Consider the following 13,347-nt stretch of genomic DNA (forward strand, 5'->3'; position numbering starts at 1 on the left):
AGTATGGGTGTTGGAAAGGGAAGTGAAGGTGAGGACGAGGGAAAGCAGTGGGCGAGAGGGTAAACAAGCTATAGCCATGTATAGTAGACTATGGCAAGGGAGCGGGAAAAGGGAGCAAGGGTGAGGAGGACGGAAATGAGGAGGGAAGAAGATAAAGCATAATAGAGCATAGTCATGTGTAGTACAGCACATCAAGGGGTGGGAAAGGAAAGTGAGGGTGAAAAGTAGTGATGTGGAGCGTCAGGGAATTGACGAAGGGTAGGGAAGAGCACAGCACAGCCGTGTATAGACAGTATAGCATGGAAGTGAGAAAGGGATGTGAGGGTGAGGAGGAAAATGAAGAGAGGGAAAGGAGGAGGAGATAGGTCGCCACTGCATGACAAATGAAGGTTTCCTTTCCCACCATGGACGACGAGCACGCTGCACGTTTGGAACGACAGCCCTTGCTTGCTCACGAATGCCAGTGTTGCCGAAGGGCAGGTGAATCACTGCTCCGCACTTCCTACAGCTTTCACATTGAGTGCAACTGCATAAAATTTCCTGTGCAGCTTGATGCCGACCTCGAGCAGTGCGTATTTCGCTGTTTGGTATACGATAATCACAGCAAGACAAAGATGCAGAATCGCACGTCCTTTGCAATAGATGGCACAGCCTGCTCTGAATCTGAGCCTCGAAAGGTGAGAAATGTTTTTATGTTCGTAGATCAAATAAAAATCGAGACTGCACGTGTGCTTTAGGGTTTATGTTGTACCACTTCAAAAACGCATGTTTAGAAAGAAAGAAAAACGGCTTTCTGTGCTCGGTGAAATCGCCCACCGATTCAAGACTAAGAGAGAGCTGAGCTAGTTGGTAGGCATTCTAAAAAACAGCGTGCTTGCACGGACACTAGAGAAAAGTCAAGACACCACAAACGGCGTTTGTGGTGTCTTCACTACTTGTGCCCGTGTTTTCACGCCCTTTTTAACATACCTACTCAAGACGCCGCATAGGTTTTTACATCGTCTGCTTAGTACAAGTTATCTTCTAATTAATATTGAAAAAATATAACGCGGTGTATTTTAAAGTACGAAAGAACAAAACTTTCCAGCTTCCCCTATTTTTTTAACTGAAGACATTTGAAATTAGTTTAACTGCGCAATGTGGCATTTGCTATGGTTGAGAAAAAATTTCAAAAGTGTTTGAAAAAAGCATTTAGAGCATTGTCTGCATACATGGAACCGTACAGAACGAAAATATTGCTCCAGAATTTCCTAACAAACCCATTCTTGATCTAATATCTTTCTTCGCAACAACAGTAATATGTCCTTTAAATGCTTATGATCCACATTTGACTCAAACGTTCTGACGTCCCATTATACCTTGGCTATTTTACACCGAAGATTTTACTGACAAGTTGGCAGGAACATTTGTTGTCGTTGTCCGTTGACTGTCAGCAAGAAATGTGTGCCGAACCCAGAGATAGACGCAATACCGGGTCGAACCACGGTGACGGCAAGGCAGGCTTTCCGTACTGGAATACCATGCTAACCCGTAGCCCAGTATTCATCCGCCTTCCCGACACAGGGGTAATATACGCAGCTTAAGCTTGTTGTGTGCGTTCTTGACAGCTGTCTGCAGGTGTGGCACAACAAGAACGTGTAATTATGCGTCATACTTTAGCAACAATAGTATTCAATATACTGGGACCAAACAGGTACAGTTGTGAGAAGGCCTAGGGTGAACATTGGGGCGCATGCCGCACAGTGCTATTAATGACACCTACTTTCAATAACCCGAAGCTATTAGTATTTTGCCAGTGCGCATCACGTCATCTAAGTACACCTTTCTTAGAGTGTACTGTAGAGTCGACTGCAAAAGAGTCGACTGTGTGGCCGACAGACTATTCGCGACATTTCCGGCTACGCCACCGGTGAGAGACAGCAGCGCTGCGCCCGAGACGCATCCCTCTCTTGATCAATAACCTGTCTATTTTCTCGCTGTACACGAATATTTCATATCTTCCTCTCTTTAACGCGACGCACTTTTTGACACTCATAACTACCTGTTTGTGTCTGTGTCAAGAGAGCAAGAGAGCAGTATATATAACTGTTATCAGTCGCAACACATCGCACGAGCCGATATGGGAAGTATGTTAAAAAGTGTTGAACCTTTGGCTATCAGAAATACATTTTCTTTATTAGAAGACACAAACCCCTAATCTCCTTCAAGGCAGTCTTCTCCGCAATGCATGCACCTCTGCCAGCTCCTGGACACATTGTTGAAAGCACTTGTAGAAGTAGTTTTTGGAAGGGTGATCAGCCGACCCATCGCATTTCGTAAGATGTCTCTTCTTAACTAGCATCAATTTCGTTTCAGCAGAATTTTCATCTTCGAAGACAGCCAAAAGTTACACGAAGCCATGTCGGGGGAGGAGCACACTGATGAATTACAGGAAACTTGTGTTTGGTGCAGAATGTCTGAATCAGATGTGCCGATTTGGAGGATGCATCATCAAGCCGCGAGGCACGGCATCACGATAAAACTGAATGTCCTGATCCTATGCTTACCCCGACATCGTTTGCAAGTTCTCGGAGTGTGAGGAGACGAATCTTTAGGACTAATAACAAGGCTTGCTCAACGACATTGCCATTTCGCGTTTTTGAGAGTCTGCTTCAGCATGGTTTGATGTCCATTTATGTGCGGTCACCTTTGAAGCATTTGCACAACTCCTTTATATGATAGGTGCTCATGGAATCTTGCCACTCGTGTCCCCTTGGTTACCGCCAAGCTTTTGGTAAAATTTGACGCAGTATAGCTGTTCATGCTGTTCCATAGTTTTACACCTTACTGGAATCCGACAAGAGATCACTACACAACTTCATTCATCAGACAACTGCCAGCCATCCTCGTGAGTAGCTGACGCTTTTTACGGGAAAATATAGTGGCGATATAGCGGGTCAGATTCACGCATGCGCGTGAATCTCCCCTCTATGTTTCCGCCGATGGAATTCTTCCACAGTTGATTTGTTTAGCGGGAAGGAATAACTCACAGGATCCCTTATACATTGGATCCTTATGCTGCGTGGTAGTAGAAAATCGATATGGCAGTTAGTAGCAAGAATAATTTCCGACCAAGCGTTGCAGCCGACAGTACGTGGCGCATCGCTAAGTGGCGCCGACAGGCCGTTGAGCACGCGCTCAAGTGGTCCGTTAAGCTTTAATGTTGGCATTACCTTGTTCGAAGGCGCTCACCTATGGCGCGATTTGCGCGATAGTAAAATAACCACGCCGCTGATGCAATGAACATGTGTGAAATTTGCGTTGTTGTTGAATCTAGGCGTCACCGATAGCACCGTGCGGTACGCGCTCCCGTGTTCACGAAGCGCGCTCACGACTGTACAAGAGCGAAACGCGAAGAAGAAGCTGCAGTACGTAAAAAAGAGGGAACGAGACAGTGGCGTATCCAAGGCGGGTTCAAAACCCCGAAAAATTTTCAAATATTTCATACGTATACATACACGCACACTTAAACGCACAGACGAGCATAAATAAAGAGGGGTTGAATATCCCCCCCCCCCCCTCCAAACAAAAGAAAGAATTCTGGCTATGCCCCTGAAAAGAGAAGAGTGAGAGTGCACGGGGGGAATGCGGAATGGAATAGAAGAAGGCATGAATATGTGCTTTCTTCGCTACCACACGCACACGCAGGCATTCCTCTTCCCGCAACACGTGTGTCAAACAGCCACAACAGCAGCAAGAAGAAGCTGAACGAACATCATTCTACCCGTACCTTGCATGAGGCTCGTTCTGGTAGATATATGCCTAGCTATAGGCAAATCCCAGCATTTCTCTTCCAGAAAGCAGAATGCAGGCCTAGCGGCAGCTAAGTCCAAGCAGTTGTCACCTAGAAGGTTTCACCCGGAGTTCTGTCAAGCCGCAGCAAAGCTGCTTTTTTCTTTGGTTGACTTCTGGGGTCATTTACCGTAAATGGCCGAAGAAAAACTGGTTTGCTTGATTTATTCTTCCAAATTACGCATTATCTGTGCATGTGTTAAGCACTGACAAACAAATCAACAATGCTTGCGGAGCAAATATATGCTGCAACTACAGAGCTACACAGGCGTAAGGTGACGTCGCGCTACACTCCCGAAAACTTCGTAGCAGAAATGTTCTTGCATTTACTTCACATATGTGCAATGAATGCGTAAATGTGGAGAAACAGTAGATACGTGGTAGCATAAAGCTTCATAATTGTGTGAAACTCAATGTGTGGTAGCATGTGGAGACTTGTACTGCAAGCAGTCATATTGGTAATGCATGCACAGGATAAATTCACTCGATTCCAATATTGACAGCGCTTAATATCGCTTGAAGTTATCTCGAAGCGAGAAAATGAGTAATTTTCTTGCCTCTTCTTTCACAGATATGCCACAACATGGTCTGCATTGACCCCAAGTGAAATAGTGCGACATCGCTGAATGAACAAAGGTACAGTTAGCGCTTTGCCACGCAGATGGTCACTCACTGTGCAAAATAAAGGTCGTTTTTTTATAAATGGATGCCGTTCAATTGAACTGATTTCTCGTGCAGCGCGCATTTGTGAACTATTTGCTTGTATCATGACTTTCTCTTCTGCGGTCGCAGATTGCTTTGCCGCAATACAATGAACGCGAAAAATAGGCAATAGTTTCCAGAGCTAAACATGTCCTCTGGACTCGGTAACGAGAAAAGTAGGCCAAATAGCAATTTTACGGCGCAGTTGTTATGCTGGAGGTTTGCCGTGTGTTTGCCTCATGAACAGGCACGCGCTCTGCTCATCCTCTTCTTCAACTTCTTCCTCCTCTGTTCGCTCCCTAAACACATGCGCCGATTTGTCCAGCGTGGGATGCAGTGACTCTGATGGGCTAGAGAACGAGTACAAAGGGAGAGAGAGAAAGAGATTTCTTTCCGAGGCGGGATTCGAATCCGCGTACTCACAATCCGAAGGCGAGCGTCGTAAGCACTCGGCTCTCCAGGCACCTATTTTTCTTCCATGGAATTTATTAAACTGCGTATTTAAAATTGTCACAAGCTTTACAACGTAGTTTTGCATTCACTTTGTGACAATAATCGCACAAACGCTAGTAAGCAAGCATTAAAAGGCTAACATCTATGCACTGTAGAGGTCCATAAAAGCAGGAAGAGTTCTTCAAAATCTGTCAGACAGGGAGGCTGGTAAAGATCATCACCTGGACAAGATGGGGTGCAAGTCCGGTCTGATGTTAAGTTTTTCATAAATATCCTTGAGATGAATAGTCTTACGAATGAAAAGCATATTCGAAGCGAAGGTTGGTTCTGCCTTAAAATCTTGCATACGTGTTTTCCACAAACTGTGCATTCTCATAACAAAAAACCTATCGAAGGGCACATCATCAAGGGACGTTGGGAGAAGGTAACGTGTAGTATGAAAATTAATGGCAAAATCTCTCTTTAGAGTTCGCTGAAGGATATCCCAAAACAGAATGACATCCTTGCAGCTAATGAAATAGTGCTATATTTTCTCTGGTACATAGCAGAGATGACAGGTAACTGAAGAAACCAAAATGCCTTTTTTTGCGACCATGATTTCACCGGCAGTGTCTCAGTATAGAGTATATAAAAGAAGGTGTTTGTATTAGGAGAAATATACATTTTCCGAAATCGTTTTAGTAGGTCATGTCCTGGAATATGGGAATATAAGGAGCGGTGAAGCGCAGATGAAAAAATTATGTGTGACAAATCCTGATATAATGTATTGCGCGATACTGTGTATGAGTATTCAATGGAAAACCGGGCTTTGAGGAACGTGACAGCGATGAAAACGTCCTGCATATACCCCCAGAAACACGGGCGTACAGAGAAATTTGAAGAAACAATAAAGTCACGTAGGGCATTAAGAAATGTAATTTGCAAGAATGATCGAGTTATAGAATGCGAAATCTCACGAAAAAAGAAGCGTGAAACTCTTTGCCATAGGTATATAAATGAACTAATCCCAGTCATCCCTCCCTCACTGGTCTGAATAGGTTGTCGCGTCTGATTGGTTCAAAAGTCGAAGACCGTACGAAAGTTGCGAAAATCCGATGAAAGCGTAGTATGTGAAACCGAGCACAATGAATAATTGAAAGCTTGCCTTCCCTTACAAAAAATCGTATCGAGAAATTATTGAAAAACCCTTGGTCAATGTTGACATATTGCATTGAAGAGTAATTATCTGTCCATTGAAAAATCATTGATTTCATAGTTGACATCTATTGAAAATTGGCCACTGAAATTTTACAGAACTTTTATTGACAGAGAAGTAGTTGAACAATACTGGACTTATTATTTCTAGTACAATGTGCATTGAGAATTCTTTAAAACTATTCCGTTGAATACTTATTGAGCTACAATTGAAGCAGCACTGAAATTTGTTGATGTATTCAAAGTACACATAGAGTATGTTTTAATAGTTGAATTTTTGTAGAAATACAAGTGAAAGACGCTACCTCAACAGGGAACTATGCCTACTGAGGCACGTGCCTGAGTAGGCATTGTTCAAAAGGTCTCACATAGAACCTCTTAAAGAATGCCTACTAAGACAGGTGGTTAAAATATATATTGCGATTCCCGATTGTGCGCTTGGGGTTCATATACACTTTTCGTAACGTGAATAAAAGCTGCTGGGTTCACTTTCGTGGGTTTATATGAGCACACAGCTTTTTGTACATGTGCACTGCTGATGTATGCTTGCATAACGAACTACAGGAGGCCTGCACAGTGGGAGTGTGATTGTGGCAGACTGTGCCAGCTCACTCTGGACGGGAAACAGCAAGCTACATGTGCACAAAAGCAAATAATAACTTAAATCAGGTCAGTTTACTTTCACTGCAGCTGAATTACAGCAGGTAAGGCAGAACTGCACGGAAGCAGATCGCGCTTTCAATAACTGCAATACCAAAAACTTTTATTCTTCAATTCTTCAAACTGCGCGTAAACCTGAAAACAACGTAATCTGGGCGAGAAATAAAATACCAGGACACGGGCACATAAGTCAACGGAATGGGACGTACACAGACAGGGCTGGGCAGAGATACTCCGAAGAGTATTCCGGAATACAGATATCGAAATACATGAACTGGAAGCCTAAAATACAGATACTGAGATACATTTGCCTTTAACGCAACGGGATATTTCGGAGATACTTTTACAATAAGACGAAAAAAGTATTCCGGAATACAGTTACAGCGATACGGATACTTGAATACTTTTTTATTTCAAGGATGCTCATACTACGCAAAGACACTTATTAGTGCAGCATAATGTTATAATTAAAGTTACAGCGCATCGAAACGTTCAGTTCATTTATTTATATATTCCAGTACCCTCAGCGCCGTTAAGACATTGCAGGGGACAACGTACATAATTAGTAATAATGACATAATTACAAGTATCAATCGCAATAAAAGTACACCATTTCACAGCAACAGTAATAACAAGGATTGGACACAGAAATCGACATACTTGGCGCACAAACTAAGCTATGCTAGACATAGCACACTTTAAGCAAATCACTCGAATCACTATATGAACACCAGTGAATTGAGAAAAAGCACACATTTTATTTTGAAGATCTGCTTTGCTGAGAAGGTTGCTGTGTAGGCTTCTCAAATAGGCTGTCTTCTAACAGCGTCGGTTCAGCCTCAGCACAAGACTCACGAAAGAAAAAAAGTCGATATACCGCTGAAGGCGAGCACAAATTCGTGTTATAGTGAATAAATATCGCCTTCATAGCCGTATTGCCCTGCAGCGTAGCGATATCTCTTCTCGGGTCATCTAGATACCGAAACACTTCCGCCCTCGCTTGGGTTGTTCTGACTGTTCAGAATCCGAAGTCTGTCCCCATCTTCGAAATCCTAAGCCGTCTGACCCTATCGGCTTCAATGAAACTGTCACCACCACCGACGCAACCAGCACCCATTTCAGAAAGCCGCAACAGGCGAAGTCGGCTCCGGCGGTGGGGGAGCCTGCTACCACAAAAGACCGTTTCACGCATGTAATCAATTAGGAACGCACCCTGACATTCGAGAGGTGGCTGAAAGCGCGTCAAAGATAGCCATCTTCTAGTCACTTCCGCCGCGACTACGGGAACTGCTTTTGGAAGTGCCGGCACTTTGAGAACTGAACGCACCCGAAGCATTGCAAAGCTTGTTGCAAGGCGGTATCCGCACGGGGGGTCGCGAAGTAATGGCTTGCCACCCGAAAAAAAATTAGGCGTGCTGCACTGACCTTGAGAGACAGCGACTTTCGTCGGCAGAGGCCGACAACACTGCCCCCGCGATTCTGCCGTCTGCGGCGTCGCGCGCTTTACCACATGGACCATTCTGTGCTTGAGGGGAAACCATCGCCGCCCTATCTGTCGGCGACCGGCGGCGCGCCTTTGCTTTTCTTGGCACCAAAAAAAAAAACGCCATTCCCTCATTGGAAACACGCCTCAACTCATTTCCGACACAAAAAACAATGTAACGAAATACCCGTGTCCTGCATAGTATCGCGATACAGGCGATACATCGTAAATGTATTTCACTACTGAGATACAAATACATTTTTCAAATGTATCTCGATACAGAAATATAAATACTCAAAAGTATCTCTGAAATACTATCGCGATACTCTTGTATCGCGATACTGCTCAGCCCTGACACAGACACTGGGATAAGTCAACTCTTTTGTAAGTTCTGTGACCTTTCGTTTTTCTTTCAAGAGCCCAAGGAAAAGAAAAAAAGCGCAAATGCGCGGACATCTATCTTTATTTATGCGAAAAACTGCAAATAACCCCACCATCAGTGATGAAAGCCGTAATTAAATTGGTTTAGCAATTGTTTCAAAATATAAAGGGTGAGTCCCACGTGCAAAAAAAATATGAGAAAAGGAGGAGGAGGAGGAGGAGGAAGGAAATGAAGGAAAGGCAGGGAGGTTAACCAGACGCGCGTCCGGTTTGCTACCCTACGCTGGGGGGAAGGGATGAAGGGATTAAAAGAAAGAAAGAAGAGGGAAGAAGGCACTGTCAGGGTACATATGCACCTGTCCATCGAATGCCTACAAGCGGTCGTTTAAGCCGGTCGATTTTAAAAACAGCAGTAATGCTCGCGTCGCTTTGCTGGCCTGCGATGCGTAGGGCCACGATCCGAGGATCTTCTCTTCGGAAAACGGTCTGTCGTCTAACTTGCTCAGCGCATCGCGCAGAACGTTTCGTTCGTTCACAAAACGTCCACAGAAACACAGTAGATGTTCTATCGTTTCGTTGCTATTGCACGAGTCACATTTTGAGGTGTCTGCCATTCCTATGCGAAAAGAGTACGCCTTCGTGAAAGCTACTCCTAACCACAGGCGGCACAGTAAAGTTGCATCACGGCGGGAGAGGTGCGATGGAACTTGGAGCTTCCTCGATGGGTCTAGTTCATGCAGGCGACGGTTACAGACACTGGGGTAACTCAACCAAGTTTGTGTCATGGTGTCAGCGAACGAGCGTAGACCCTTTGCAGCGTCTGTCCTCGACAAGGGTATTGGGGTTGTCTGGGCATCCTCGTGAGCGGACCGAGCAGCATCATCTCCGAGGTTGTTACCCACAATACCACAATGTCCCGGCAGCCATTGGAACACACCGTCATGTCCGTTCGATAAAGCTTGGTGAAGAGCTTCTCTCATTTCGTTCACTAACTGCTCGTGCACCCTTCGTCGTAATGCTGATTGCAGACTCTGAAGGGATGCCTTAGAGTCGCAAAAGACAGCCCACTTTTGAGGCTGGGCTTCCGCGATATAGAGGATAGCAGCACGTAAGGCGGCAAGCTCCGCTGCTGTTGATGTCGTCCCGTGTGACACCCTGAACTTGACAGTCACTTGGCAGGCCGGAATAACAACAGCACCTGTGGAGCTGTCGGCTAAGACTGATCCATCGGTATAAATGTGTGTCCTTTGGCCATACTCCTCGTCGAAGACCAAAGGCAAATGTCGTCAGCACATATTGATATGTGAGCAGTACTTGGTAAAAGCTCACGAATGCCGACCATCACAAGATTAAACAAAGTGGGGAAATTGTTGCATAAGTCCGTACCTAGAAGAGGGCGGTGTGAGGCAAAAACTCCATAACATCGCACGGCTACAAAGGGGAGAACATGCTACAATTAACCAGGCTGAAGCGACACGCAGGAGGACGACAACTTTGAAGGCGCGTGCCAAAACAGTCAAGGTAAAGTAACATCATAACACTAGAACGACGCCCAACTTCTCTCCCTAAAACACGACTTTAAACACTCACACCCCCACACGAAATTATTCTGATATAGCGCAAGTAGCGCAAAGTAGGTTTGCAGAGTAAGAAGAGTAGTACAGGCGCTCGAACGTAAACGATAATGTATACCTTGAAACATGCTCTAATAAGCGTCACCAATAAAAGTTAGTACGTTCGAAAGTGAACGGAAATCGTAACGTACATTTATATTAGGACAGTGTAATCATGCATGTCGCAAAAATTAGGCCGTCCCGTACTTTTGAAACATGTCGCACATGTAGCCCGTGATGCAACAAAACACGCATTTTCATTTTCCATGGTTTTTGAATAAAAGTGTGCACAAGTAAAAAAATGAACTTACCTTCAACAAGGACAGAGGCCTGTAGTTTAAAGGGCTCATGAAGCACCCCTTGGGCTGGTTGAAAAAACACATCCTGCGGAAAGCTGACACGGCTTTGAACTGCTCTGCCAAATATTACAGTCGTGCGCGCCGCGTAATGGCCACAAGCGGAGCGCGAAGTTGCCGTTTCCCCAGGCGCCCTCTTTTCAAACAGAGGCCGGTTCTCACTCTCGTCGGTGGGCGGGGCGTCTGTCCGCTGTACGTCGCGGATCTGTCAGTTTACGTCGCAAGAGACATAGCATGCTTATTGGCCGATAGCCGACGTAAATCGAGAGCGGGGATCGGATCAGATGCGCTTCTTGCCGCGGGGTGCCGCCACTTGAAGCGCGCCGCACTCCTCAGTACACGGTAGCCGCACTCGCGCAAGCGAATCACAGCGGGAGAGCGATCGCGTTTCATGACGCGCGCTGACGTAACTTCTTTCCCCCATGCCATCCCTCCCTGTCTAGCTTCCAGTGCGCTCGTCGGCACGAGAAAAGAGAGAAAGCACTGGGAGCGTGCGCCAAACCCCCATAACTCCGCTGATTCTTGACGGATTCGAGAAATTTTTGCGGCAATCGATTCGGGAAGCAGTACACTCCGATACTGAGGTCATTAGATCATTACTTGGAAAAGTGGTTCATGACCCCTTTAAAGAATCCGCAAATCCAAGGAATGGTAAGCGCACATCAAGGTGATCGTGTCCGTCCTCTATCTAAGCAGAAATGAAGGTGCTAGAGTCTCGCACCCAAACTGAGGCGTCCATTTCTCCGCAGGAAATGTTCCGGGACTAGGCTTAACTCCAGTCTGCGTATAACAGCCACTAACAGTCAATCCAGAGGAACGTAGTATTTTCATGCAGGTACACGAGTACTGAATATGCCGTGAAGTAGCTTCTACACAGCTGCGTTCATAATTTCCGTGAATTACGGCACTCACAGAGCACGAAACAAAGCGAGAAGAGACGAGCATGGCGAGCGCGACCGGCACATCAGAATTTCGCGTGCTTAACTGACGTCACACAACGGCCACGCGGATGGATACACCGGATACAGCACCAGCGCTACGAAGCCCGTCCCGAAGTTAGGCGGTAATCGCTGTTATTAAGTTATGTAAAGCTTGCTCTTTAACGACCTTCGCACTGTGCATGCTTGATGACGCAATACAACAAAGCAAATCTATCCTTTTTTCGCGTTATTTCCTTTGTCGCAATAAGACATGGTGCGCAAGCTCGAGTTACAGAGTTCAAGTTGCAACGGTTTTTGCATGGAGCAAACGGTGCGGTGGCGTACGTTTGCCAACAGTAGTGGCAATAAAATAAAATGAAAAGGAAAGATAATCGCCGGCACAACACGTTCATCTGATAGCTCGTTGCGCTGAGGTTTCAGATACACGGTCTAGTCGACACCGCTTACCGGCAGGCGTTGTATAACGTGCCAATGCACCGAAGCCCTCACTATCCATGGGTATATACTTTTATGTCATGCCCGAAATAGCGTTAAAGAGCTCATTTCGCAGAAATTTCGGTGTCGGCGTCGGCGTCTTTGGCTGCGAGCAAAAAAGCAGCGTTGGCCGTGAGCGAAAATTCGAGGCAGATGCAAATAAAGATATTAGCCAGAGGGCACCCGTAATTTGGCTTTCTTTGCAGCACGGTTTGGGTCTCCACCGAGAAGCGAAGGCAGGCCAGCGATCCGGAAGGCGATACTCACTCGTATACATTGGACACACAAAACTTTGTTATAAAAGTGCTGTTGAAATCACCTTTACTGTACAGCCGCGTCCACGCCTGTGTATAGCGCGCGACCAGCCGGCCTTGCTCTGCGGGGCGACACCTTGCGGCAGTTGCGGGCTCTGACGTAATGTGCCTAGCAGCATGTGCTAGTGGAAAGGGTTTGACGACGTACGCGACAGGATTTTCACATTATTCATGTCATGACCCGACAATCGTATGCGTCAAATCCTCTTATCCTCCCGTGCCAATTTTGGTCTAGACTAGGTTAAGGAGGCTATTATGAGAGCAGCCAGACGTAGGCGGCTAGATAGATAGATAGATAGATAGATAGATAGATAGATAGATAGATAGATAGATAGATAGATAGATAGATAGATAGATAGATAGATAGATAGATAGATAGATAGAAACGCTCAAAGTGCCAAAGGTTCGCTAAGAAATGCTTCGCATTTAAAAGTAAAGCTGCTATGGGGGCTAGTTGGTGCGAATACATGGCGCGAATACTCTATTCACCCTGTGTGTGCCTTTCTCTGTGTCAATTCATCCAGTTCTCTGGCAGCGCGAACAAGCCATGTAAGTTTCGATACTTTACACGCTTGGTAATACCCGCTCATACAAACACTGGTACGCAATAATTGCACAACAGTAGGCCATCATTTTTTTCTGAACAGAGAGAGAGAGAGAGAGAATAAACGTTTATTTTGAGCAAGCGCGCTGTGCGCCCAAGATGGGCGGCCTCCTTATTCCAGGTAGCCGCGGGCCTTCGCCATCTCTCGTGCCCGTTGAACCAGGCTTCGCTGATTCTTCAGGTCTGGGTCCGATAACTTGGCCTCCCACTGCTCTTCGGTCAGTGTAGCGGTGCTAGGGTTTTGTTTGCATCCCCATAGCATATGGCATAGAGTGTCCGGGACATCACAGTACTTGCAGATGTACGAGTGCTCAGTCAGTGAGATACGGTGAAGTAATATA

At 45.7% G+C, this 13,347-nt stretch overlaps 1 protein-coding gene across 2 annotated transcripts in view; it reads left to right on the plus strand.

The window, feature by feature from the left end:
* The window catches only part of LOC119391360 (venom metalloproteinase antarease-like TtrivMP_A), a 104,677-nt gene extending 100,148 nt beyond the window's left edge, over positions 1 to 4,529 (plus strand). For both annotated transcript variants that reach the window (XM_049414754.1, XM_049414755.1), the window contains 2 exons: positions 549 to 677; positions 4,403 to 4,529. In XM_049414754.1, coding sequence (XP_049270711.1) covers positions 549 to 677; positions 4,403 to 4,438 — 165 coding nt within the window. In that variant the 3' untranslated portion in view covers positions 4,439 to 4,529. The remainder of the gene's footprint in view (positions 1 to 548; positions 678 to 4,402) is intronic.
* Positions 4,530 to 13,347: the final 8,818 nt, after the last annotated feature.

This window comes from Rhipicephalus sanguineus, chromosome 4, assembly GCF_013339695.2.
Source record: "Rhipicephalus sanguineus isolate Rsan-2018 chromosome 4, BIME_Rsan_1.4, whole genome shotgun sequence".
Taxonomy (NCBI): domain Eukaryota; kingdom Metazoa; phylum Arthropoda; class Arachnida; order Ixodida; family Ixodidae; genus Rhipicephalus; species Rhipicephalus sanguineus.